Here is a 22105-nt window from a genome sequence, read left to right on the forward strand (position 1 = left end):
CTGAGGCTGAAAGTGCTTTTCACAGAGCTTCATTACGTCAAGTTTTTAGGGTTTCTTTTGGCCCAACGCCAATCAGCATATCCCTCGTGCTCTCACACAAAAAAATCCCATACTAATTACAAATACCCTTCTCTTCTCATTTACCCATTTCATGTGGGAGATGCCTTCTCCTTCTTAATATTCTCTCTCTCTCTCAACCTTCATGCTCAAGATTCGCCTTATATTTTTCTTGAAATAACAAAACACGTTATCAAACGAGACGTTAAATGTCTTACATGTTACGTGTAATTCTTTTTCGCTCTCTATTTATAAGTTAGAAGCCTTAGTTGAAATCGCGGTTGGGTTGCATCGCTCTCTATTTATGAGTTAGAAGCCTTAGTTGAAATCGCGGTTGGGTTGCATCGGAGTGTTTTTCTCTCTTTCCTATGGAAGCTTTGCTTTGTGATGAGGATTGGCTTTCAAGCCCAGCTGAGGCTCACATTGGCCTCCACCATGAGAAGAAGCATGGTGGTTCGGCCGAAAGTCTCATGAGTTCAGTTTGTGTAACTGCAAACGACGAAGACAATGAGCAGGCCGTCTCGGTTTGCTTGGAGAAGGAGATGAGTTACATGCCTGAATCTCATTATAAGGAGTTTTTGGAAAGTAAAAATCTGGTTTTTGTGAGGCTGAGATGCATTCAATGGCTTATCAAGGTCAAAACTTTTTCTTTTCTTTTCTTTTTTTTTGTGGGAGATTTTTAAGTTTTCATTTTAATTTCAATTCTAACATTTTGGTTATTTTTTCAGTGTAGAATACGATGGAGTCTCTCCCATGGCACTGTTTTTCTTGCTGCAAATTACCTTGATCGCTTCATATCTAAGAACAGATGCAAAGTAAGCATATTTCTTCAATTTGTGTTGATGGGTTTGCTGCAAATACAGATTTTTCTTTACAAAGAAGAATATATGTAATTGAAATGAATGGCAGGAATGGAAGAATTGGATGGTAGAATTATTGGCTGTTGCATGCTTGTCCGTAGCTTGCAAGTTCCATGAGAGCTATCCTCCAACTTTGACTGAAATTCAGGTAACACGGGTTTTTGTAAAACTTTGAGTGAAATTTAGCTTCAAATATGTTTTGAAAACAAAGATTACAGAACAATCAGAATTGTTAAGATATAAATGTATTTTTAAATATTATTTTGTATTTTTTTTTATTTTTTTTCCTTCGAAAGAAAAATAGAAATATATTCGGTGATTATTCTATCAAATCTTTAAAAACAGAATCAAAGTTACTCGAAAATTAATTTTTTAAAACAGAATATTCAAATTATAATGTTATATTTAATTTTGTTTCATATTTGTTGTCCAATTTACAAGAAAACTTTTTTTTTAAGAAAATGCTTCACTAGAAGCAAAAATATGTTACAATAAATGAATTGTTGTTTCTAAAATTTTTAGACAATTTCAAAAATGTTTATTAAAGATGAGAAAAAAGAAAAAGAAAAACAAATGTTTGGCCCATTTTAAAAATTGGACATGTTTTTTCGCAATTTAGGTACGTTTGAAAAAAAAAAAAGCACAAGTTGTCAAGAAACTATTTTTTTTGGTTATCAAAACTTGAGTTAGATTTTAAAAATTTCTATAAGTATGGTTTTTAGGCTTAATTTTCAAAAACGAAAAATTAAAACTAAAATGATTATCAAAAGTGCATTATCAAAGAATATATTCATATTAGTTCTCCAGCTTTTCAAGGCTCTAAATAATTACTTTATAACGTATCGATATTTATTGTGTCGATGGAAAAGATGGAGGAGATGGATCATGTGTTTGATGGAAGCTCAATTGAAAGAATGGAGATGATATTACTAAAGGTATTAGAATGGCGTTTGTGTTCTCCAACACCTTATTCTTACATACAACTCTTGGAATCCATGGAATTGGAAGCTGAGGTTGGAGGCAAGTTTTTGATGCCAAACATCACACAATTGCTTCTTGGAGCTGTCTTAGACTATAACCTCGTGGATTTCAGACCAAGTCTACTGGCTGTCTCTGCAGTTTGGTGCTGCCCAGATTATTTCCTCCCTCCAATCACTTCACAGACACGTCTTTCGTATATCACGAGGATGTTTAATCAACACCCAGAGGTAAATAACGACGCTAAACTTAATGTCTTGATTAGTTGAACTGTGCTCTTGTTGGTTAATAACGTTTCGATTAAATATTGAGATATTGTTTGATGGCAACTCTATTTTGGAAAATTAAGCTTTGTTAGTCTATGTATTTGGATGGGATATTGATTGATTGATATAATTGGATGTGATTGGAATTGAATTATAGGATGAAATGATGAAATGTCGCGAGGTTATGCAAGCAGCTCGATCCTCTCATTGCCCTCGAAGCCCCACTTCGGTGTTGATGAACGAACGCAGCTGCTAAAGTGAAGAGAGAAACAGAAGAATTCTGAATATTGACAATAAATATTCATATTTCTACACGTTTTTTCTTTGTTGGGTCAAATTGCACCAACCACCTCTTAACAACAGTGATTGTTATAGTTACAACACCTACAAATTTTTCATTTTAAGAACTAAGTTTTCAAACCTTAATTAATAATTGTGAAAATTGAGTCATTTCATTTACTCTTTATTGAAAAGAAATTAATTAGATTTTTAAAATATCTCTTTCTCTATCTAAAAAACTGTTTTTTTCTCCCTTCATCACACTCTAACTTCTAGGATTTCTTTGTAGTAAGAGGAAGAAGAGATGTTTTTTAAGACGGTATTAACAATAGAAAGAGATATAATTCTTTGGAGGAAGATGTGGTTAGAAAAAAGACTTTTTTTTTTAATTTAAGAAATAAGATGTGTGGTACAAAAATATATATATAGGCATTTTTACACTAGAGAGAAAATTAAAAGACATTTTATCGAGGGAAAAAATATTTTTCTCCATTATCTAATATAGTAACTCAATTTCACAATTATATGTTTAATTCTTACCGTCAAAAGTTTGTAGGTATAACTATAACAATCACTGTAGTCCAAGTGTTGTTTATGCAATTTTTTTCTTTTTTTCTTTATCAAGATTTTACTCCTATGACAAAGAATTTGTCATTGTTATGAACTTAATTTGGAAGCTTTACTCTCAATTTCCTTAATCATCTATCTTTCTTTATTTATTTAAAAATATTGAGATTATGTTTATTAAGTGAAAATGAATTTCGAACAAAATGCATTAAGAATGAAAAAATAAAAAGAATATATGTGTGGTTAATTCTTCTACACATCCTAATCTTTTAGCTCTGATGAAGTTGTTGTATACATAAATTCTCTTAACATTAAAGTGGTAGAAATGTAATAAAAAAAAAAAAGACTACATCACAAGAATGTTTTATATTAAAACAAAGGATAAAAATATCATAATACACAAAAACATACGTATAGAGAGAAAAATAATTGAGAAATGGCTTTTTATTTAGAAGTACCATGCTTGAACAACAAGTACACATCCACCACACCATATTCCAATTACTCCCTTTGAAACCATTTCTTATTCAAAAGATTTAAAAAGAGTCCAAATCATAACTTTATATGTCATTTGCCACAATCTTTCCAACTCCTCTCGAATATGCTTATTTTGATGTACACCATTATTAGAATCCACACATTTAAAAAAAAATAAATTGTTATTTGATTTCAAACACATTTGAGATAGAGATTTCAACGTCTGGCCTTTAAAAATGTATAACATCTTAACTAGTTGAATTATTCTTCGATCGAAAGAAAAAAATAGGTTTTTTTTATTCCTTGGAATCAATGTCGTCTGACTTATGTTAGTAGATCTCTATAACAGGGTTTTTTGTTAACTGAACAACATTGTGACCAGCGTAGAACTCGAATACAAGACTTTGTAATAGTGATACAACAAGGTCTTATGTTCTTGACATTGCACTGGAGGACAAAAATTTAGTAATGATAATTGTTTTCATGAGATATATATTTTAATAAATAAAGAAAAAAATAGTAATGATAATTGTTATTTGAAGATGGTTAGATATATATTTCGACGGAAAAAGAAATTAATCTTAATTTCCAAATTCTTCTCTAATTGCTTGGTTCTTTGGTCATATTTGTCGTAATTAAAAATGAAGAGAGTAAGAAGGAGAAAAGATAAATAATATGTATTTTTTTTTTTTTTGGTTAATGTTCTAAGAAGGAGGATTAGAAGGTTTATAATTTTTCTTTGGTGTCTTTATTTAAAAAAAAAAAGGGAAAAAAATTGTTTGAGATTCTGAAATAGGTAAATTATTCTATTCTCCCGTCTCTTTTTTTCTTTCTTTTGTTTTTCCTTTTTCATTGGTTATTAATAACTTTTACGTGCAATCTTATTGGAGAAGAATCAAAAAAGATTAAAACCATTATGCTCCCTCCCCAATTTAATTTAACATAAAATCCCACAAAGTAAGAACTAAGAACGTTAATCTTTCAGTTTATATCCAAAAAGCTTACCATTTACTCTAATTTTGTTCTTTTATGTACCCAATTCTAGTGGATGATGAAAATAAAGAACTAACCACCTCATACCAATTTTTAAGGTTATTTTTTATTTTGTCTTCACAAACATATTCTAAGTATTTAGAATTACAAATTGAATATTTTTTCAAAGTAAACCTAATTCAGTAGAAATTGACACATATCTCCATCGGAGAGGTGTTAATTCGAACCTCCACCCCCACATGTTGTACTACCAAAAAAAAAAGAAAAAACTCCTAAAATCTCAAAAAGAGTGTTACCTAGGATCAATTCTATATGCACCCTTGTCGCCACAAAAATTAATGATATGAAACTATTATTTATAAATAAATAAATAACCATACGGAGTTGTAATCTATTTGTCTCAATTTATCTTTATAAAAAGAAAAGGGAAAAAAATTAGATCTTTGAACGACAACCTAGAAGAATATACACAGCAAAGAACAGGAAAAAAAAACATGTTTTAAGATTCGAAATGGACGTGTCTGAGAGACACATCCAACTAAACTAGTGGGCTAAACCACGAACAGGAAGGAACAACTGACCAAATTGGAAACTGAGAATTGGAGATTAGGCAAATTTTTTTTTGGAGAAAAGAAAGCCCCATTGAGAAGAAATGAATATTTCCCTTTATCTGAAAGTGAAAGTGACACAGAAACTCAAATTCAAATATATAGTGGTTCGATAAGCCCCATTTTCCTCCTCCCACTCCCCGAAAATCTCTCTCCTTCTCTCTTTACCTACATATATATCCAAGTTTCCAACTAACACTCTCAAAGCTTTTGGAAGCCATGGCAACTTTTCAACTTCTCCTCTCCATTCTTCTCACCTCATCAATCGCTTTCTTCATTACAAGTACTGTTCTCTCTTCATCTTGTGTTCTTTCTCTAGATATGGTAAAGTTGTGGAAGAGTTTTAAAATGCCATGAGCATTAACACTTATCTCTTTTCTCTGTTCTCTTTGTGCAGATGGGGAACAAATCATCATAGTCAACAACTGCAACGAGAGCATATGGCCGGGAATTCTCGGCAGCGCGGGGCAGAACACGCCCAAAGACGGCGGATTCCTCCTCGGGAGCGGCCAGGAGGTAGTCATCGACGTGCCCGACAAGTGGTCGGGGAGGATATGGGGAAGACAAGGCTGCAACTTCGACTCCAACGGTAAAGGCTCGTGCAACACTGGCGACTGCGGTGGGCTACTACATTGCCAAGGGGTTGGGGGCGAGCCGCCAGCCACGGTGGTGGAGATGACGCTCGGCTCATCGACATCGCCGCTCCATTTCTACGATGTGAGTCTGGTGGACGGGTTCAACTTGCCTGTGTCGATGAAGCCGGTCGGGGGAGGGGTTGGGTGTGGGGTGGCGTCTTGTGAGGTTGATGTGAACATTTGCTGCCCATCGGCGCTGGAGGTGAGGAGAGGGGGCAAGGTGGTGGGTTGCAAGAGTGCTTGCTTGGCTATGCAATCGGCCAAGTATTGCTGCACAGGAGCTTATGCAAATCCAAATACTTGCAAGCCAACTCTGTTTGCTCACTTGTTTAAAGCCATATGCCCCAAGGCTTATAGCTACGCTTATGATGATTCCTCAAGCCTTAACAGATGCAGGGCTTCTCGTTATGTCATTACTTTTTGCCCTCCTCAGTAGATGCCTTTCAGCCTTCAATAGCTCTTCTACTTTTAGTTCAGTGCTATGCTATTGTTTCTCCTAGCTTGTCAAACTGTAATGAGAAGATCCTTCTTTCAATGGAAGAGAGAATTTTCGTTTGTTTACAACTGTAAAGTTCTGCTACTTTTTCTATTCTAAATGAAGTTTGTTTAGGAGCAGTGGGTTTTAATTGGGTAGTGTTCTTTGAATTCCCTTTACGTTCTGCTGTGACCTATCCAATCAGATAAAAATTTGGGAAACAATATCAACCCAATGGAAATCAAAAATGGAAGAAAATTTAAGTTCCACATTTCTTGATCCTTTCACTTTAAATCCAACGACGAATCACAAAAATAGAATTCTATTGTAAATGAAATTGGTGATAAACATCCCAAAAATGGCAGTCGATTACAATACAACCATAGACTATAAAGGAAGGAGTGGTGAGGCTGCTACCTGTTTGATGTTTTTGACATCTATAGCCTTGGTTGTTGTGTAAGTTCAACCATGGCAACATTGTAGTCACAGAGGAAAATAAATGGCTAGATCATTAAAGAGGCGTAGAAATTAGTAAATATACAGCCTAAGTTATGAATTCGAATCCGCTTTTCCGTTGGTATTTGCTGCAGAACTGGAAGTAACATCTCTAGCCTCAGGTGCAGGAGCTGGTGCAGGGCCTAATCCCAGCAATAAAGGAGTTTCTTTCTTTTCAGCTTTAGGACTTGTATCAGCCGGGGGCCTTCCTGACCAAGCTCTTAGAGGAGGTTCGAAATGCTTACTAGCAACATCGGGAGGCGGTGCATCCTCCCCAGGAAGAACAAGAAGCCCCTTTTCACGGAGGGATGATGGCTCTTTGTAGCAGGCGTTCCAGAGTGAATCAACAAGCTGCCTTTCTTCCCTAGCTGCCCCAAGATCTTCAGATGAGAGTAAACTGATTCCATTTATCCGCTCCTCGAGAATCTGTCTTAACTTCTCATCATCTTCGCCTAATCCTCCACCATTCTCGCCTGTTTTGTCCTTGGCCAATTCGAGAAGGCCATGAAGAGCAGCTTCCCGTACATCAGCATCATCGCTGGATGCAAGGTGTAGCATAATTCGAGGAAATCCAAGCTCATTCACTATGTGACAATCTGAATTATTTTCGTGCAGTAGGTAATGGATCAAGTTAAGGGCTTTCCTGCACAACGGTTCCCTCCATGAGTAGTTGTTTAACAAAGAAACAGACTTAATCAATTAAAAAAACTAACCCCAAACAAAGGGAACTACTATTTTAATTTAAACCTAAAATTCATTGCTATGAAGTGTAAATGAACATTATCATTATATTAATCCTAACAGTCTCAACGAGCCCCAAAGCAAATGGGATTTTCCAGTCACAAGGAAAGGTGGTTGGAGGTGATCTGTTAAGATTCTTCTATCATAATTACCTTTGAAATCTCACATTCTCAGAGCCTAGAGCATCTCTCAGGCCCGCATAACCATTTGCAAGACGAAATGCAGCAATACCAGGTTTGTTGTGACGGATTAAAGCTGCATAGAGAGTAGCCAAAGGAAAAACAAAAACAAAAACAGAACTTCAGTCAGCATTATTTTTTTTTAGAAGTAACGTACATAAAAGCCCATGTACCTAAACAGAAAAACAAATCGCAAAAAGGTAGACTGGAAGAGGTATCTATGAACTTACAGGATATAGCACCAAGGGCTTTGGTTCGTGCAGTAACATCAGAGTCTGAAGTAAAATTCAAGAGAAGAGACTCTAAACCATTCAATTCCATCACCAGTTGTTGACTACGTGGATTGTTCTGTACAATAGTGGTCACGACTTCTGCAGCTTTGGCTCGAATATTTGCATGGGAATTCTTAAGGTATCCAAGAAGGGGAAGCAGCCCACCAATGGAGTGAAGATCTGTCAACAGCAAAATAATTAATGTGAAGAAGATGAGAAATACTTCTACTCAAAGAAGTGATACCATAAGCCCAAAACCCGTTGCTAGTAAAGTCCTAATCTCCCTTTGCAGAAGCACCCCAAGAATAATATATCAATTGTTGGAAGAGAGTGTGCCAGAAACTGCACCAACTTCTCCCTTAGTGCATGATATATAAAACTAAGTAACTCACAACAACAATCCACATTGGGCTCAAATTGCATAGAGAGTAGTCAAACCACAAAAAACAACAAATATAATCCAGAAACTGTACAGCATATAGGCTCTTGGTGGACGACAAACCACAAAGAAATACTTCTGCAAATTTAGTCTCCAAATGATTGTGAATGATTAGAAAGCTGTATTCCTTAGTTTTTGGGTGTGGGTCGTCCACCTACTGCCCTTAGGTTGTATCCTCTCTTTTTGTTGCCTCTTGAATACATGGTTCTTTGCCTTTTACTCTTTTTATCAACAAACAGAAAAAAACTAACCAACCAACCAATCACTATATGTTGCAAAAGCGCATAGAAAATACAGATACCATACTCAATTGGGTTCAAATTGTAGATCCTAATACGTGTCTTTTCCCTTTACAAATGAAAACATATCATGCTTCCACGCTAAGCATCATAGAAAACGATCTATATCTGCCGAAATATTATTTTATATAATGAAATAAAGAGAGTATTTTACCATTGGCCATGTCAATCGACTCAACATGCTCTTGAAGCTCGTCAAGCATATCTGCAAAGATCAGAAAACAGAACAAAATGATTTAGCCAATATCTTGATGGGGACCTGGCTGGGGTGAAGGAGAGCTGTGAAACTTAAAGTACCTTCAATATCTGTTGGATTAACTCCTTGAGATTCCAAGACTTGCTCTGGAGTCTGCATCACTTGAGTTATCTCTTTCATGCGTTTGATAACATCAACACTCTGGGCTTGCATTGCTTCCATAAACCATCTCCGGTCCTCATCACTGGAAAAAAGTTATGCAGGAACAACACCATTTTTAATAAGTTACGCAGGAAAAACATTTTCCAAAACAGGGCCTCAACACATAATAAAAATCCTATGCTGACATCTTCAAAATCAGCAACAACTTCTGTAGAATATGCACATGCTACACAATTCAAGGTGAAGATTAACATGGTAAAATATTACAACGCGACTTTAGAAAATGGTATATTTGCGTTACATCGATGCATGATTAGACCGCCCTTCTCAACTAAAACGATCTTTTAAAATAACATCTACAATATTTATAAAAGCCGCAGCTTGCCAACAGCTCATATAGCAATAATCCGGCAAATCTATTAACAACAACAGCACATGAGACATCAAAAGCGAGTAACAGATCTCAGTTCTTGATTGTTTTACAATTCTAGCAGAAAGAAACAGAGAAAGAACCTCAGATTACGATTAGGCTGAGTCCCGTCGGAGTGAGCGAGACTCCATTTGAGCAACCCATCCCAGTTGGGACCTTCTTTCGCCATAGCCGCCACTAATTGAAGCAAGCCCTAACTAACCAAGATGCTCGAATTGTTTTCCAGTGAATTAAGAAACTCACAAATTCTAAGAATCAATTTGCAGAAACAGCAAGATCAATTTATGCAAAAGAATGGCGGCAGACAGATGATTCCGGAACCCTCTTGATCCTTCGGTTCTGGAATTTTTGGCTTAATTCATCAAAATATGCCTTTTGTGACTTTTCTTCTTCTCTTTTTTTTTTTTTCTTTTTCTGTTTTTATAATACGGAAAAACTTACCGTATCAAATTATGAATTTACTTTAAATATTTTTTACATCGTGACTTAGTTTTTTTTTTCTTTTTAATAAATTGTGTTAATTTTTAGAACTTTTGTTTCGAAAAAGAAAAAAATTATTAAAACATAGAAATATTTAATTTATGCTCCTATTTAGTTTTAAATTTTTAACCTTCACGTAATATTTTCAAATCTACAAATTATTGTATTAAAAAAACATTCACCTAATATGCTTTTTTTTTTCTTTTTAGACAAGGTAATATGCTTTCAAAAATACTAAATTGAGGTATACAGCTAAATTAATTGATGTATATATATATATATATATATTTATGCTTTAGTCCTGAGCTATTTTTATGTTTATTGTATTTTAGAAAAATATATTTTAGAAACCTAATTCTAGAAAGTTCTGGAAGGATCGTTTCAAAAGTTCAGATTTTGCATTTCAGAAAGATCTATGCTGTAACGGTTTAGTCAAGGCTTCTTCCATTCAAACCTGCATGTAAATTTTGGATGACTAAAAAGGTATATGAAAAATAATTGAAAAAAAAAAAGTAACGTTAACCTGTTAAAATTACTTTTCAAAATTTTCTTAGGAGCAAACCTAGCATCTTAGACGTCCTTACTGAAATTTTAGATGTCCGACATCTCCAAATACTCACGTTTGTTTCGTAAAAAACTATATAAAGATGTTCTCATAGGAATGTTATAAATTTATATAATGTTCAAAAAACGACCCACGAATATTCGTATAATTTATACATTAATCTAATATAATTTACATTTATATAATAGATCTTTTAAAATTTAATTTGATATTTTAGGTTTTTTTATATAATTTTAAAAATTCTAAGAATACTAAAAAAATACTCCCTCTAAAAGTGGTTAGAGAAGGGATGAATTTAAATCCTTTTCTTTTTTTTTTCACCCTAAATTCACCCTGCATCTAATTGTATGTTATCGAGATAAAACATTTCATTTTCTTTGAAAAAAGATGAAACATTTCATAAAACTTATTAATTCCATCACGTAAATAATACTTTTGTTTAAAAACGAAAAGAAAAAGAGAGAGAAATACATATATAACCTGTCAAGACATCTTTCAATTGTTTTAAAAGTATATTTTATTTGAGAAGTTAGAGCTTCGAATCTCATCTCTTGTTGAACTAAAAAAATAAGTAATATTATCATATTCAGCTACGTTGAAGTATTGTCAATCAAATGTCAAAACAAGTATAAATCAGCAGTAACTGACATATATCTCCAACAAATAGGTTGTAAGTTCGATATCACATCCCTACATGTTTTACTAAAAAAAGTATTATCAACCAAATATTATCTCGTCTCAAGATTATTTTTTAATTCAACCCATTAAAATTAGCCATAATTATATTTAAATTATATTTTCATATAGCTATTGTTATAAACTGATGATGTGACATCCATATTAGACAAATGGGTGGTTTTTTAAGTGAACAAATAAATAAAAAAGGTACTTTGACATGCAAACTTAAAAATAAATATGTATAATACACATGTGATTTTACATGAGGCGATCAAACTCACAACTTTTTAGTTGGAAATATATGTCAATTACCACTTATCTGTACTTGTTTTAGCAATACTCATGTGATCTTATTTTTTATAATAGGCTAAATATACTATTTTTTTAATACTCTTAAGTGTTTGGGCCAACTTACTCATTGACTAATTTTACTAAACAATAGTCGGATGCTACTACATTTAATTACAAAAAAACACATAGGAAATTAATTCATAGAAAGGTGCCCATCATTAAGTTTGAACCTATTCTTTCTAAATTATTTTGATTTACCTTGATTTATTTCACCAATGAGTCAATCCATGATGTTTTAATATATCGGTATTTTATGTGATAGTAATTTTATCTACCATCATTTAATTAACAACACATTATTTATGTAAAGTGACACTTGAAAGTAATTGAAAACTTTAGGGTAAAGATACGTTGAAGTGTCTAAATATTTTTTTAATTTGTTCAAAGAAACTTAATTTAATCTCTTATATTTAATTTAGTTAGGAAATGGTAAAATTGGTCAATAATATATTTAATAAATTAGTTAAATATTAGAGGAGAAAAAAACTACATATGAAAAGAGAATTCAAAATTTGTATGAATTACTAGTAAATTTGGGGGAGAATCAAACTTTCTCCTCTTAAATGACCATTTTAAAAAAAATTTGCATTATATCATGGCTTTTTTTTTTTCTGTTAGTATTATATCATGCTAATCTAGACTAAATTTAGTAATGTTAAAATATAAGAAGTTAAATTGAAAAATTGAGGGAATGAAGAAGGCCATATTATGTACTAGTCCAGCGTCCACGTGCGCCGTCAGAAGAAGGCAGGGAAAGGCGTGCCACTGCCATTGCAATCGAGACTGTGGTATCCGTACAAAACGACGCCGTTGCGGTGCATCGGGGCGAGCATCAACACTCAATGGCGTGCCGCTGGCTTCCTTAGCCCAAGCCAGGTGCCATCGGAAGGATATACTAAACAAAACAAACCCACAAATCGAGAGAGAGAAATACGACATACATAAACAAATACAAAATAAAAATACTAGGATTAAAATATTCTCAAAACTCTTCCAACTTCAATCCGCCTTCCACTTCCTTATTTATCTATAGAAAGCAGATGGTCTGATTTGGTTTTCTATGATTTCAGTTTTCATCTCTGTCTCGAGTCTTGACCAACCATGGAGCAAGAGAGCCACCACCCATCTCACTCTAGCACTGACAGGTTCGCCTCTCTCTCTCTCTCTCTCTCTATCTCTTTCTTCGTTTTGGCGGCCATGCCTGATTGTGAACAAGCTGCTACAACAACAAGGAAACAGATCTTGAATCTAGTTGTCAGTGGCTTTTGGCCTTTCATACACTTTCTAATCTCATCTTCTTTCTGGATGCCTTCTTTGCCTGCACTTGCTTCTGCAATTTGAAGACACTCTTTTCCAAGATTATACCCAGTCTTCACTCTCTTTGTTTCTTTTTGGGTATGTTTTGTTGAGTTTTTGTTTTATGATTCAGCCATTCTGGTTTTGTAATGGCTAATTTGTGGTTCTCTCTGCTTTTTCCTTTTCTTTTTTGCTTATTTTTCGACGCTCTGATGTTGTTTTCAAATTCTAAGGGTTCCTTCAGTTTTCAAGATTCAAATTAACAAAGTAATGAAAGCATTAACAAAGAACTTCAAACAAGTTCTAAAGTAATACAAAGTTTGGGATGGAATTTTTCAATGTTTTCAAAACTTGTTGCAGCTTCCCTGGCTTTCAACCATGGAATACAGGAGGGTTTGATGTAAAGAAGAAGAGAAAGCTGCTAATTGAGCTTGAGCAACTAAGCTTTCCCACACCAAAGCTACCACGTTGGGGTCCAACACCATCAGTTAGCTTTCCCTATGGGGGTAACTTCAAATTCAACCAAAACCCTCAAAAGGATGTAGAAGAAGAAGAAATAAATCTTACGAAAAGGGCGATGGAAGTTAAGGAGATATCAAAATTGGAGGCTCTAATGGAGAGTGGGTTGCATATAAGCTATGGCCATGGGGAAGATCTGCTGGAGTTTGGAAGCACTGATGAGGAATGTTATAGAGACTCCAAGCATGACTTTGTTTTGTCATCTGGGAGATGGAACGTAGACCCCCCCTCAGGTATTTTTAGTGCCTCATTTCATCTTTGAAAATCATAAAGATAAAATGTCACAATTCAATGATGAAGATAAGTTTTAAACCAGAGACCAAAATAACCGAATATTGACATTTAGGAGGATAGAGGGATTTTTCTTCTTTGGTAATTTAGAAGTTTTGATTCCTCTAAACTTTCTCCAAATCAACAAAATTTCAAAGTAGATGAATTTATGCTTTTTTCCATACACAAAAGTAAAGCTGGATCATTCAAATATGCAGAGGCAGAATCCAAGACTCTCAAACCCACCATTGATCAAGAATTTGAGCAGTACTTTTCTGTACTTTTGCTTTGATTCCTGGGATGTGTCCACTTAAAATCTCTGTATATTCCACTTTAGAGGAATTATAAAGTGTGTGTGTTCTTTGAGACCAAAGAATTTCAGAAACTGTGTGACAGTTCAATTCAAGGTGATGACTGTAAATGACTAAATGTGAAGATCATATGAATGAGATTGTAAGGAACAGGTTTAATTTCTGCAATTCATTTGATTTCAATCCGATCATTTCATCCAACATAAATTCGAAACCAATTCTCATTCACAATCACAACACAGATGTTGAAGTTCTATCTGTAATAAAGAAATCAAATTATGCCCTAAGGAGAAGAAACCGCCAGGTTTCGCCAACAGAGGATCATGATGCAATTAAAGAACGAATCGATCAAGCAGATGAAATTTCTCGAGTATAAACATATATGATGAATCGAACTAAGCGCAAGCCTCACATCCTGATAAAGGCGGTGGCATGGAAAACAGAGCATCGAGATCGGGAGGGTGGAAATAGCCGCTCGTCGGAGGGGTCTGCTTCCGTCCGGCGAACGGTTTCTTCTTAGGCGGCGGGGGACATTTGGACGCCACCGGGATCCTACAAGCCCGGCCCCTGGGAGTCAGGCACTCGTCGTCGTTGCTCTTCGCATCGGTCTTCTCCATTTCCGGCGGCGAAATTCCAAAGCTATAACCCGCTCTTCTCTCTCGTTCGAGGAAATGGGAAGCCGCAAAAGCTTGCAGACGGGAAGGAATTTGGAGGCTTTACGTAAAGTAGTTTGAATTTGAAGAAATTTGAAGATTTGGTGGGAAATCGCTGGTGGCAATTGTTTGTGCCTCGCATACGCCCAAATTTTCCAAGTTGGTCTCGCAATTATTTTCTCACACTAAATTATATAAAGTTTTTTAGTTTGGTTTAATTATGTTAAAAAAAGATAATTCTATTTTCCCTTAGCTTCCTTCCTTGAGATTAAAATAAAATTTTGAATGGGCGGTTCGATTGTTGTAACTTAGATGTTTAAGATTTAATATAAAAAATAAAAAATAAAAAGTAAAAATTAGAGCCTCCCCTCGTGATTAGGGTTATGGCTTGAAAAATATTGAATGATAGCAACAATTCACTATGTGAATCGTCAAAATTACCATTGATGGATGAATGGTTTTTTTAGACAACTTAAATATTTGGAGTTAAAATGACACTTTTAAAACAATACGAGCGCAGTTGAAATCAAACATATAATTCAATAGTATTTTAGGTAGTTTAACTACTTTCTTACAAAACCAAGAAGTTTGATAAAGCTTGAATTTGTGTAATCCAATGTTTAAAGGTTTACATTCTAACTAAAAAGTCTCTACATTATGTGCGAATAAAACCATTTTTTATAAATAGTGGAAGACGTATATTTTTTGTTTAAGAAGGATGCTTAACTCTATGATTCAAAAACTATTTAATGTGTTGCAATTTAATTGATTATCGGTAACTACGATGGAGATTCAAACATTTTACTTTTTTATCAATGATGTATATTTTAACTAATTAAGATATGTTTGTATTGATTCGTAAGTTTTAGAATTAAACTAAACAATAAATCAAACAAATTTGTATAATTTAACTAAAAGTTTGAATCATTGCTTTGTGATGATTATCCATCACAACTTTCTTCCTAATTAAAAACAGGGGGCAAAAAAGAAGATATTTGAATAAATATAAAATTACATATTTTAATTTTAAGATAGTTATTACAAAAAAGAAACCAACCTTAAAATATAGTAAAGGCCTTTAAGGTCAATCAACTTCTTAAAGGCAGGAAAATTTTAAATATTATTAAAGAAATTTCATTAGTTTCTTTCCACATAACCAAAAAAAAAAAAAAAAACACATTATCTTAAGAAAACAATAATAAAATCTACACGTTTTGCCACGTATCCTCCAAAAACAATTGGGCATATCATCGTGGGGCTGGGGCTGGGGGCGGCTTTTCGATAATCGCGCGGGAAAAAATGATTAACCTTCCAAATTCCGAGCGCCAAGCCACCCATGGCATATGTGGGCTAGAACCGACATATCGCACCGCCGAAAGACGATGGGCCTTGGTAGTAATATACCGTGGGCTTATCGGCCCAAAATTGGAGAAGCCCAAGAATGGCAGGCAAGTGATGGAGAATAGTTAGTGCGGAGGCTCGGGGATCTCGCATGTTTGGAACCCAAAAGATAGAAATTAGTTTCAAAACATTTTTTTGTTCTGTTTCAGGAGCAAAACATGCAACTCACAACCTCACGGTTGTAGGTATATTGTCAATTATCACTGAGCTATATTGACAAAACATTTTTTGTTCTTATACTTTCGTTAAAACAACCTTATTTTTATTAAAGTAATCTTTTAATCTCTTAAGAATTTAATTCAATTACGTTAATACGTAACAATTTAGTCTTTAATTTAAAATTTATAACAATTTAGTCCTTATACTGAGAAAATCCATTAAAATTAAGCGTCGATTCTTATTATACAATATTTTAGTTATGTAATATGTATATATATTTGACACCTAACCTCATCAATTGATCAATTTATACCTATAATAAACTCTATCAAATTTTAATAATATTTTTCACAATAAACATTAAATTGTTATAAACTTTAAACTATAAGATTAAATTAATATATGCAACTTAATCCCTGTAGTTTAAAATTTATAACGACTTAATCCCTGTAATTAAAAATTCGTCTAAAATTACGCATCAAGTATTATTATACAATTCTTTTAATATTATAATATATAAATACATCTAGTCACTCAGTTAATATTGCCCATCCTTTTTACAATAGAGATTGATACGTTAAACACTTTAAATTACAAGCTTAAATGATTATATATTAAATTTTAAAGATTAAAGATTAAATCAGTGTTTTAATTAATATATTACGAACAAGTATTAAAAAAATTCCGACACGGGTCAGCGTCAGGTGTCGGATCCAAATCAGGACGGGGACACGTCGGAGCCGCTCCATCCTTCCCCACGAGATCCTTGAGTGAGAGAAAGAGGTGGGGCCCATCTACACGTGTCGCACAGAAAAGCGTTGACTTTTGTGTTTTTGTTCTTTTGGTTGGTTCGGTCCGGCAACGGCGCCCACTTAGTAGTAGACGACGCCGTTGCGAAGGCTCGGAGCCTGACACTCGGTCAACCCGGCCGTCCGGTCCGTAGGGTCGGGTGGGTTTTGTTTTGGTATTTCAAAAGTCAAAGCCACAAACAGACAAACCTTCCCTCACTTTGAAGTAAACCACTCACACATTAAATCAGACACACCCCATGGTGGGGTTGCATTATTCAACAATCACTAATAAAACAGCCCACAATTTTTCTTTTTTCCTTTTTTGTTATATTATATTTTTCATACTATATTTTACTATTTGTTACACTTTTCGGGAAATTTTTCAAACTTGTGACTCGTGAGTATAATATTAGTGTTACTTAACTATGTTTACTTACACTAGTTTATCCTGTTGTATCTAAATTTTAACATTTTCATTCCATAATATAAATAAACAATATTTAAGTTAATTTCTAGTCAAAATGATTATTTATAGCAATGAAGTTTAAATATAAGATTTAAACTAATAGTAGTTAAAATGAAATTTTTTATAGTGTAGAAAAATGTTGACATATCTGTCTAAATATAGGACAATTTGTTAAGACTATAGTCTCGTGTGTACCTATTCCTACCCTAACAAATACTAAATATGTTTTAATTTCCTTTTTCCGATTTTTTTTTCAAATAAAAAATTGAGAATATCCAAATCTCATGTCACGCAATTCAAGATTTCATATAATTGTTTAAATTAAGAAGGGAATGCCCTCATATGGATTTCGACTACATTTTTCATGTTTAAATATCCCTATATAATTTGTTATAATTTGTTTAACATTATAAAATAATGACCCATTTTTAATTCTTATTCCAAAGGGTTGTAGGCTCGAAATGTAAACCTAGAAAAATGTTGATGAAATAATTAAGTCATGGACTTTCATTATTCTCACCATGTTCCTAATTAAGAAAAAACATCAACTTAAAACCAATGTTCAGAATTTGATTATAAGAGAAAAAAAATTATTTCTTTTAGATTAATTTTTATAAAACTAAAAATGAAGGTAAGAAATTTGAATTTTTGCAGCATCATTAATGAACACAAAATTAGTTCTCACATAACTTGAATTAAACAATTACCAATTCTAAAAAATATTACAGAAGTATAGAAACAAAGACTAGTATATGACACAACTTGTAGGCCTGGCTATATAGGGCATGTTTTAAATGGCAGTTGATGCCATTTATGTGATTCTTTTTCAATCTTCTTGTGGTTAGGTATTTTTATGCTATTTACAATAGTGTTGATTTGATTTTTCTCTTTTATAGGAAAATTCTTTTAAATACTAGGTGCCACATATTTGAAAGCTGTGATCTCTCCATAATTGAGAACATAAAAAGGAAATTAAAAATATTATTTTTATATCTTCAAAATTTTAAATTTATTAAATTTATATATTATTATTTTTTAGTACAACATAGCTCTGAACGGAGATTCAAACTCACACCCTTTTGGTTTAAAATAGGTTAGAGTTGAGTTATGTTCGATTTGACATATTTTTATTTTTATAATAAAAATTATTTTAAATAATGTTCAAGAAAGTTTTCAATAACAAAAACATAATGTTTTAAAGGTATAAGAATGAGTTAACTTTTTTAGTCATAAATTTGAATACTTTCTCTTCACTAATATCTTTTTTAGAAAAAAAAAAACGAAAATGTAACAAGGGTGAAAATAACTCATTTGATTGCACTTTTTTTTTATTATGTTTTAAAATAATACTTGTTTTACTTCCTACCAATTTTTCTAATTTATTAATAAAACTATTCATGAAGGTTTCAAAAGTAATTTTAGAAACCGAAAACTAAACAACGAAATGGTTAGTAAACTAACTTAATATTTAAACATAGAAGATTGAGCAAAATTATTATCAAACAAATTAAAATATTAAACATGAAAATAAAATTTAATCATTAAATTATACTTTCTGATTATTAATTTATTTTAGTGGTTGACTCTTGCTTTAGTTGAAGTTGGGGGAGGGGTTCATATGGGTCAGGTAGGGTTTGGTCCACTTTAATTCATCCATCACATCAAAACAAAATAACCAGACAATGCCAACACTAAATGAAATTTCAGAGACAATACAAACAAACTAAAATAATAATAATAATAATATAAAAAATTAAATAATTAACAATAATGTGCGACACCCCCTTTCTATGGTGGAATATGGATTCTTCACACCCCCTCTCATTAAATGCATTCATTAGTTTTATTATAATCAAAGAAAAAAAATAATATTTATATCATGGCCATAAAAACAAGTAAAAGTGGAGAAGGTCAACTGTGACTATTGCTACCCTTGGGATCTAAACTATTATTTTGAAATAGTTTTCGTACCAAACTTCTATTTTTTTTAATGTAGGGTTAGATTTGTCATTTCAAATTTATGTCGGGTCTTTTATATATATATATATATATTTTAATGGTCATTGTGATATAGATAATCCAGACATATACCGTAAATCTTGAATATAGCATTCTTAATAAAAATTAACTTGATCCATTTTTTATTTTGTTAATTTATGCCAGAACATTCTAATGATAAATTTGTTCCTATTGGAGTTTTTAAAGAGTAATTAACATTGTGTCTAGAGTAGCTAGTTTTCCATTTTGTAATGTTTCTTTTAAAATCAAATTATATTTTTAATCCTACGATTTTATTATTAGTTAATAGTATTTTTTTAGTACAATAAATACGAGGATTTGAACTCCTAATATGAAGAGAATGACTAGATGTCTTTACTATTAAGTCATACTCACGTCGGCAATTAATAATATTCAATACAACAAAAAATTGATGTGATAATATAAAATATGATCACTAATTTCTTAAAACTTATTGCAGGTGATTTTAAGAATGGTTAAAAGTGTCTAAAATTTCATAACGTTTGATTATCTAGTCACAATTAATTTAAAAAATTTAATATTTTTCAAAAGATGCTCATAGAAGGAGTGTCTAAAAAAATACTTTGTTCAAAAGTCACATAAAGTAGAGAAACAAGATGTAAAATACACATTAACCAAATAAAATTTACCCTACAAGAGAAGACAAATTTGCAAAATTTCAAAAGTCAATGTAGGATTTCTTTCTTTTTCTTTTTCTTTTTTTTTTTTAATAAAAAAAACCAACATCCTAGTGATGTTACTATAAAAAGTCAAGATGCCAACGACGCACGTAAAAGCCTCTCCCCATATTCTCCATTCCCATCTACTCCACTTTATCCTCTTCTTCTTCTCCAAAAATCCAATCTTTCTGTTTATCTTCATGGAGCCTCTAATGGCCACTCCTTGGTCAGATTACAACCCCTCACAAGACGACCTCGTCGCCGAGCTTCTCGACGACCACTCCCCCCTCTTCCTCCTCCCCGAACACGCCTCCGCCAACAAGCTCGCCATCTCCGCCGCTGCCTACTCGGGGCCTACCATCGAAGATATTGAGAATGCGCTTTCTATCACCCCTAGAAGAGAACCGTTGTCCCGCAGCGAGATTTCTCAGACAGGGTATATGGTTGAAAAATTATTCAATGCGACTGTCCTTGATATAAATTTTTTAATGTCTATTTTATGTATCCAATGGTATAAAATGGCAGGTTTTCGATTATGGAGAGGGGAGGGTTGAATAAGGTTGAGCATAAGTACAGCCTCAGGATCAAGAGCTGTGGGAATATGGTGGCTGATGATGGCTATAAATGGCGGAAATATGGTCAGAAGTCTATAAAAAATAGTCCCAATCCCAGGTAAATTTTTTATTTTCTTAAAATTTTAAAATCATCTTTTAAATATTAAGCTATGATACCATAATTTGTCTCAATTAACTAGCAAATAAGATAATTACTTTATAATTCTTTTGAATATAATTTGTATTTATTCAAATGGGGTTTTGACCATCCAAAGAGCTCTTATTCTTCACAAAGAATCAGTGGAAATAAGTTTTTTAACTGCTTTATAGTCAAATGGGAGTGGACAAGAGGTTGAGAAACATGTCACAAATAAAAATCAATAAACAAATTTAATTGGGTCCTAATAATAAATATTTTTTTTTTGGTTCTAAAATTAAGGTACACCCACTTGAATCAACTATGCAACTAAATCCTTGTCATTAGTTTCCCAAACCCACTCCCTTGTCCACCATGGTTTTGCTTTGATTAATTAACCCCAAACTTACCCTCTTTATCCATTACTTAAATATTGATCAAGCCTCTTTTTCTGGTAATCTTGCAAGGAAAGTAATTCCATATTTGCCAACTTGAATATATCGACCAAAAAATTATAAATTCAAATTTTCACTTTCAATTTCGATTGTTGTACTAAAAAAAACTCAACGACTAAGACATTGGAGGTTTGAATTTTCGACCGCAAATTTGTAACCTTATCTAAAAAGGAGAATCCATATCCAAAATTATTTTCTTAATTCATTAGAAAATTAATTGATTATCTCTCTTTTTTGCTTTTGGATAAAAATAGGAGCTATTATAGGTGCTCAAACCCAAGATGCAGTGCAAAGAAGCAAGTGGAGAGGTCCATTGAAGATCCAGACACCTTCATCATCACCTACGAAGGCCTCCACCTCCACTTTGCTTACCCATTCCTCCTAATGGGCCAAACCCACCAGGCCCAATCTCCAACCAAGAAGCCCAAGACGATCGACTCAGAGCTCCAAGCCCAACCTCACGAAGCCCATCAAGGCCCAACTTCTCTTCCTCCATACCCGCCCGACCCGGCCCCACAAGGCTTGCTCGAGGATATGGTCCCCTGGATGATCCGAAATCCCTCCACCAATCACACCACTTTATCAAATTCCTCCTCATGTTCATCCTACCGTTCGCCTCCAACCTCCCCACCATCACCGTCCACGTGTCCTCCCTACGTGGCTTCCTGCTATTGAGATTTTTGGGAAATACGATAAGACATATATAACATATATATATTTATATAAATATTAAATTTGTATTCAATGGGCTACTAAAGCCCAGTTAAACGCCCAGTTAAACGCAGTCGTATCGTGTGTATTAAGCTATATATAGTATATAATAATATGGACGTTTAGAAATTGTCAATTGTCATACATAGTACATACACCATTTTTCTTGTAATAATGAATTTATGGGCCGATGACCGAAAGC

The 22105-nt window shown here is 33.4% G+C and overlaps 5 protein-coding genes across 5 annotated transcripts; 4 read left to right on the forward strand and 1 right to left on the reverse strand.

The window, feature by feature from the left end:
• Positions 1-135: 135 nt before the first annotated feature.
• On the forward strand, positions 136-3123 carry CYCD7;1 (CYCLIN D7;1). Its single transcript, XM_022288216.2, has 5 exons — positions 136-692; positions 786-872; positions 967-1065; positions 1787-2125; positions 2319-3123. Exons 1-5 carry the CDS (start codon positions 426-428, stop codon positions 2415-2417), a joined length of 891 nt encoding a protein of 296 aa, XP_022143908.1. The 5' UTR covers positions 136-425; the 3' UTR covers positions 2418-3123.
• Positions 3124-4804: 1681 nt separating this feature from the next.
• Positions 4805-6346, forward strand: LOC111013631 (thaumatin-like protein). The gene is made up of 2 exons (XM_022288118.2): positions 4805-5368; positions 5483-6346. Exons 1-2 carry the CDS (start codon positions 5305-5307, stop codon positions 6154-6156), a joined length of 738 nt encoding a protein of 245 aa, XP_022143810.1. The 5' UTR covers positions 4805-5304; the 3' UTR covers positions 6157-6346.
• A 153-nt stretch (positions 6347-6499) lies between these two features.
• Positions 6500-9804, reverse strand: LOC111013630 (hsp70 nucleotide exchange factor FES1). Its single transcript, XM_022288116.2, has 6 exons — positions 9492-9804; positions 8918-9060; positions 8775-8825; positions 7841-8062; positions 7584-7686; positions 6500-7333 (listed from the first exon to the last, which is right to left on the reverse strand). The coding sequence occupies exons 1-6, from the start codon at positions 9575-9577 to the stop codon at positions 6745-6747; spliced, it is 1194 nt and encodes a 397-aa protein (XP_022143808.2). The 5' UTR covers positions 9578-9804; the 3' UTR covers positions 6500-6744.
• Positions 9805-12447: 2643 nt separating this feature from the next.
• On the forward strand, positions 12448-14268 carry LOC111013556 (uncharacterized). The gene is made up of 3 exons (XM_022288023.2): positions 12448-12627; positions 13139-13530; positions 13786-14268. The coding sequence occupies exons 1-3, from the start codon at positions 12584-12586 to the stop codon at positions 13857-13859; spliced, it is 510 nt and encodes a 169-aa protein (XP_022143715.1). The 5' UTR covers positions 12448-12583; the 3' UTR covers positions 13860-14268.
• Positions 14269-20152: 5884 nt separating this feature from the next.
• On the forward strand, positions 20153-22040 carry WRKY49 (WRKY DNA-binding protein 49). Its single transcript, XM_022288211.2, has 3 exons — positions 20153-20483; positions 20573-20719; positions 21447-22040. The coding sequence occupies exons 1-3, from the start codon at positions 20248-20250 to the stop codon at positions 21865-21867; spliced, it is 804 nt and encodes a 267-aa protein (XP_022143903.1). The 5' UTR covers positions 20153-20247; the 3' UTR covers positions 21868-22040.
• The last annotated feature ends 65 nt before the right edge of the window (positions 22041-22105 follow it).

This window comes from Momordica charantia, assembly GCF_013281855.1.
Source record: "Momordica charantia cultivar OHB3-1 chromosome 1 unlocalized genomic scaffold, Mcharantia_2.0 BLBB01000001.1, whole genome shotgun sequence".
Lineage (NCBI taxonomy): Eukaryota > Viridiplantae > Streptophyta > Magnoliopsida > Cucurbitales > Cucurbitaceae > Momordica > Momordica charantia.

Excerpts from the sequence above, each read along its gene's own strand:
- LOC111013556 (XM_022288023.2), top strand. The coding sequence starts at position 12,584 with ATGGAGCAAGAGAGCCACCACCCATCTCACTCTAGCACTGACAG. Across the intron at positions 12,628-13,138 it reads TCTCACTCTAGCACTGACAG|CTTCCCTGGCTTTCAACCAT; the intron begins GTTCGCCTCTCT and ends AACTTGTTGCAG. Across the intron at positions 13,531-13,785 it reads GAACGTAGACCCCCCCTCAG|AGGCAGAATCCAAGACTCTC; the intron begins GTATTTTTAGTG and ends TCAAATATGCAG.
- LOC111013630 (XM_022288116.2), bottom strand. The coding sequence starts at position 9,577 with ATGGCGAAAGAAGGTCCCAACTGGGATGGGTTGCTCAAATGGAGTCTC. Across the intron at positions 7,687-7,840 it reads AGCCCTTGGTGCTATATCCT|CTTTAATCCGTCACAACAAA; the intron begins GTAAGTTCATAG and ends CTCTCTATGCAG. Across the intron at positions 7,334-7,583 it reads GAGAATGTGAGATTTCAAAG|GAAAGCCCTTAACTTGATCC; the intron begins GTAATTATGATA and ends ACCGTTGTGCAG.
- WRKY49 (XM_022288211.2), top strand. The coding sequence starts at position 20,248 with ATGGAGCCTCTAATGGCCACTCCTTGGTCAGATTACAACCCCTCACAA. Across the intron at positions 20,484-20,572 it reads AGCGAGATTTCTCAGACAGG|GTTTTCGATTATGGAGAGGG; the intron begins GTATATGGTTGA and ends ATAAAATGGCAG. Across the intron at positions 20,720-21,446 it reads AAAAATAGTCCCAATCCCAG|GAGCTATTATAGGTGCTCAA; the intron begins GTAAATTTTTTA and ends GGATAAAAATAG.
- LOC111013631 (XM_022288118.2), top strand. The coding sequence starts at position 5,305 with ATGGCAACTTTTCAACTTCTCCTCTCCATTCTTCTCACCTCATCAATC. Across the intron at positions 5,369-5,482 it reads AATCGCTTTCTTCATTACAA|ATGGGGAACAAATCATCATA; the intron begins GTACTGTTCTCT and ends CTCTTTGTGCAG.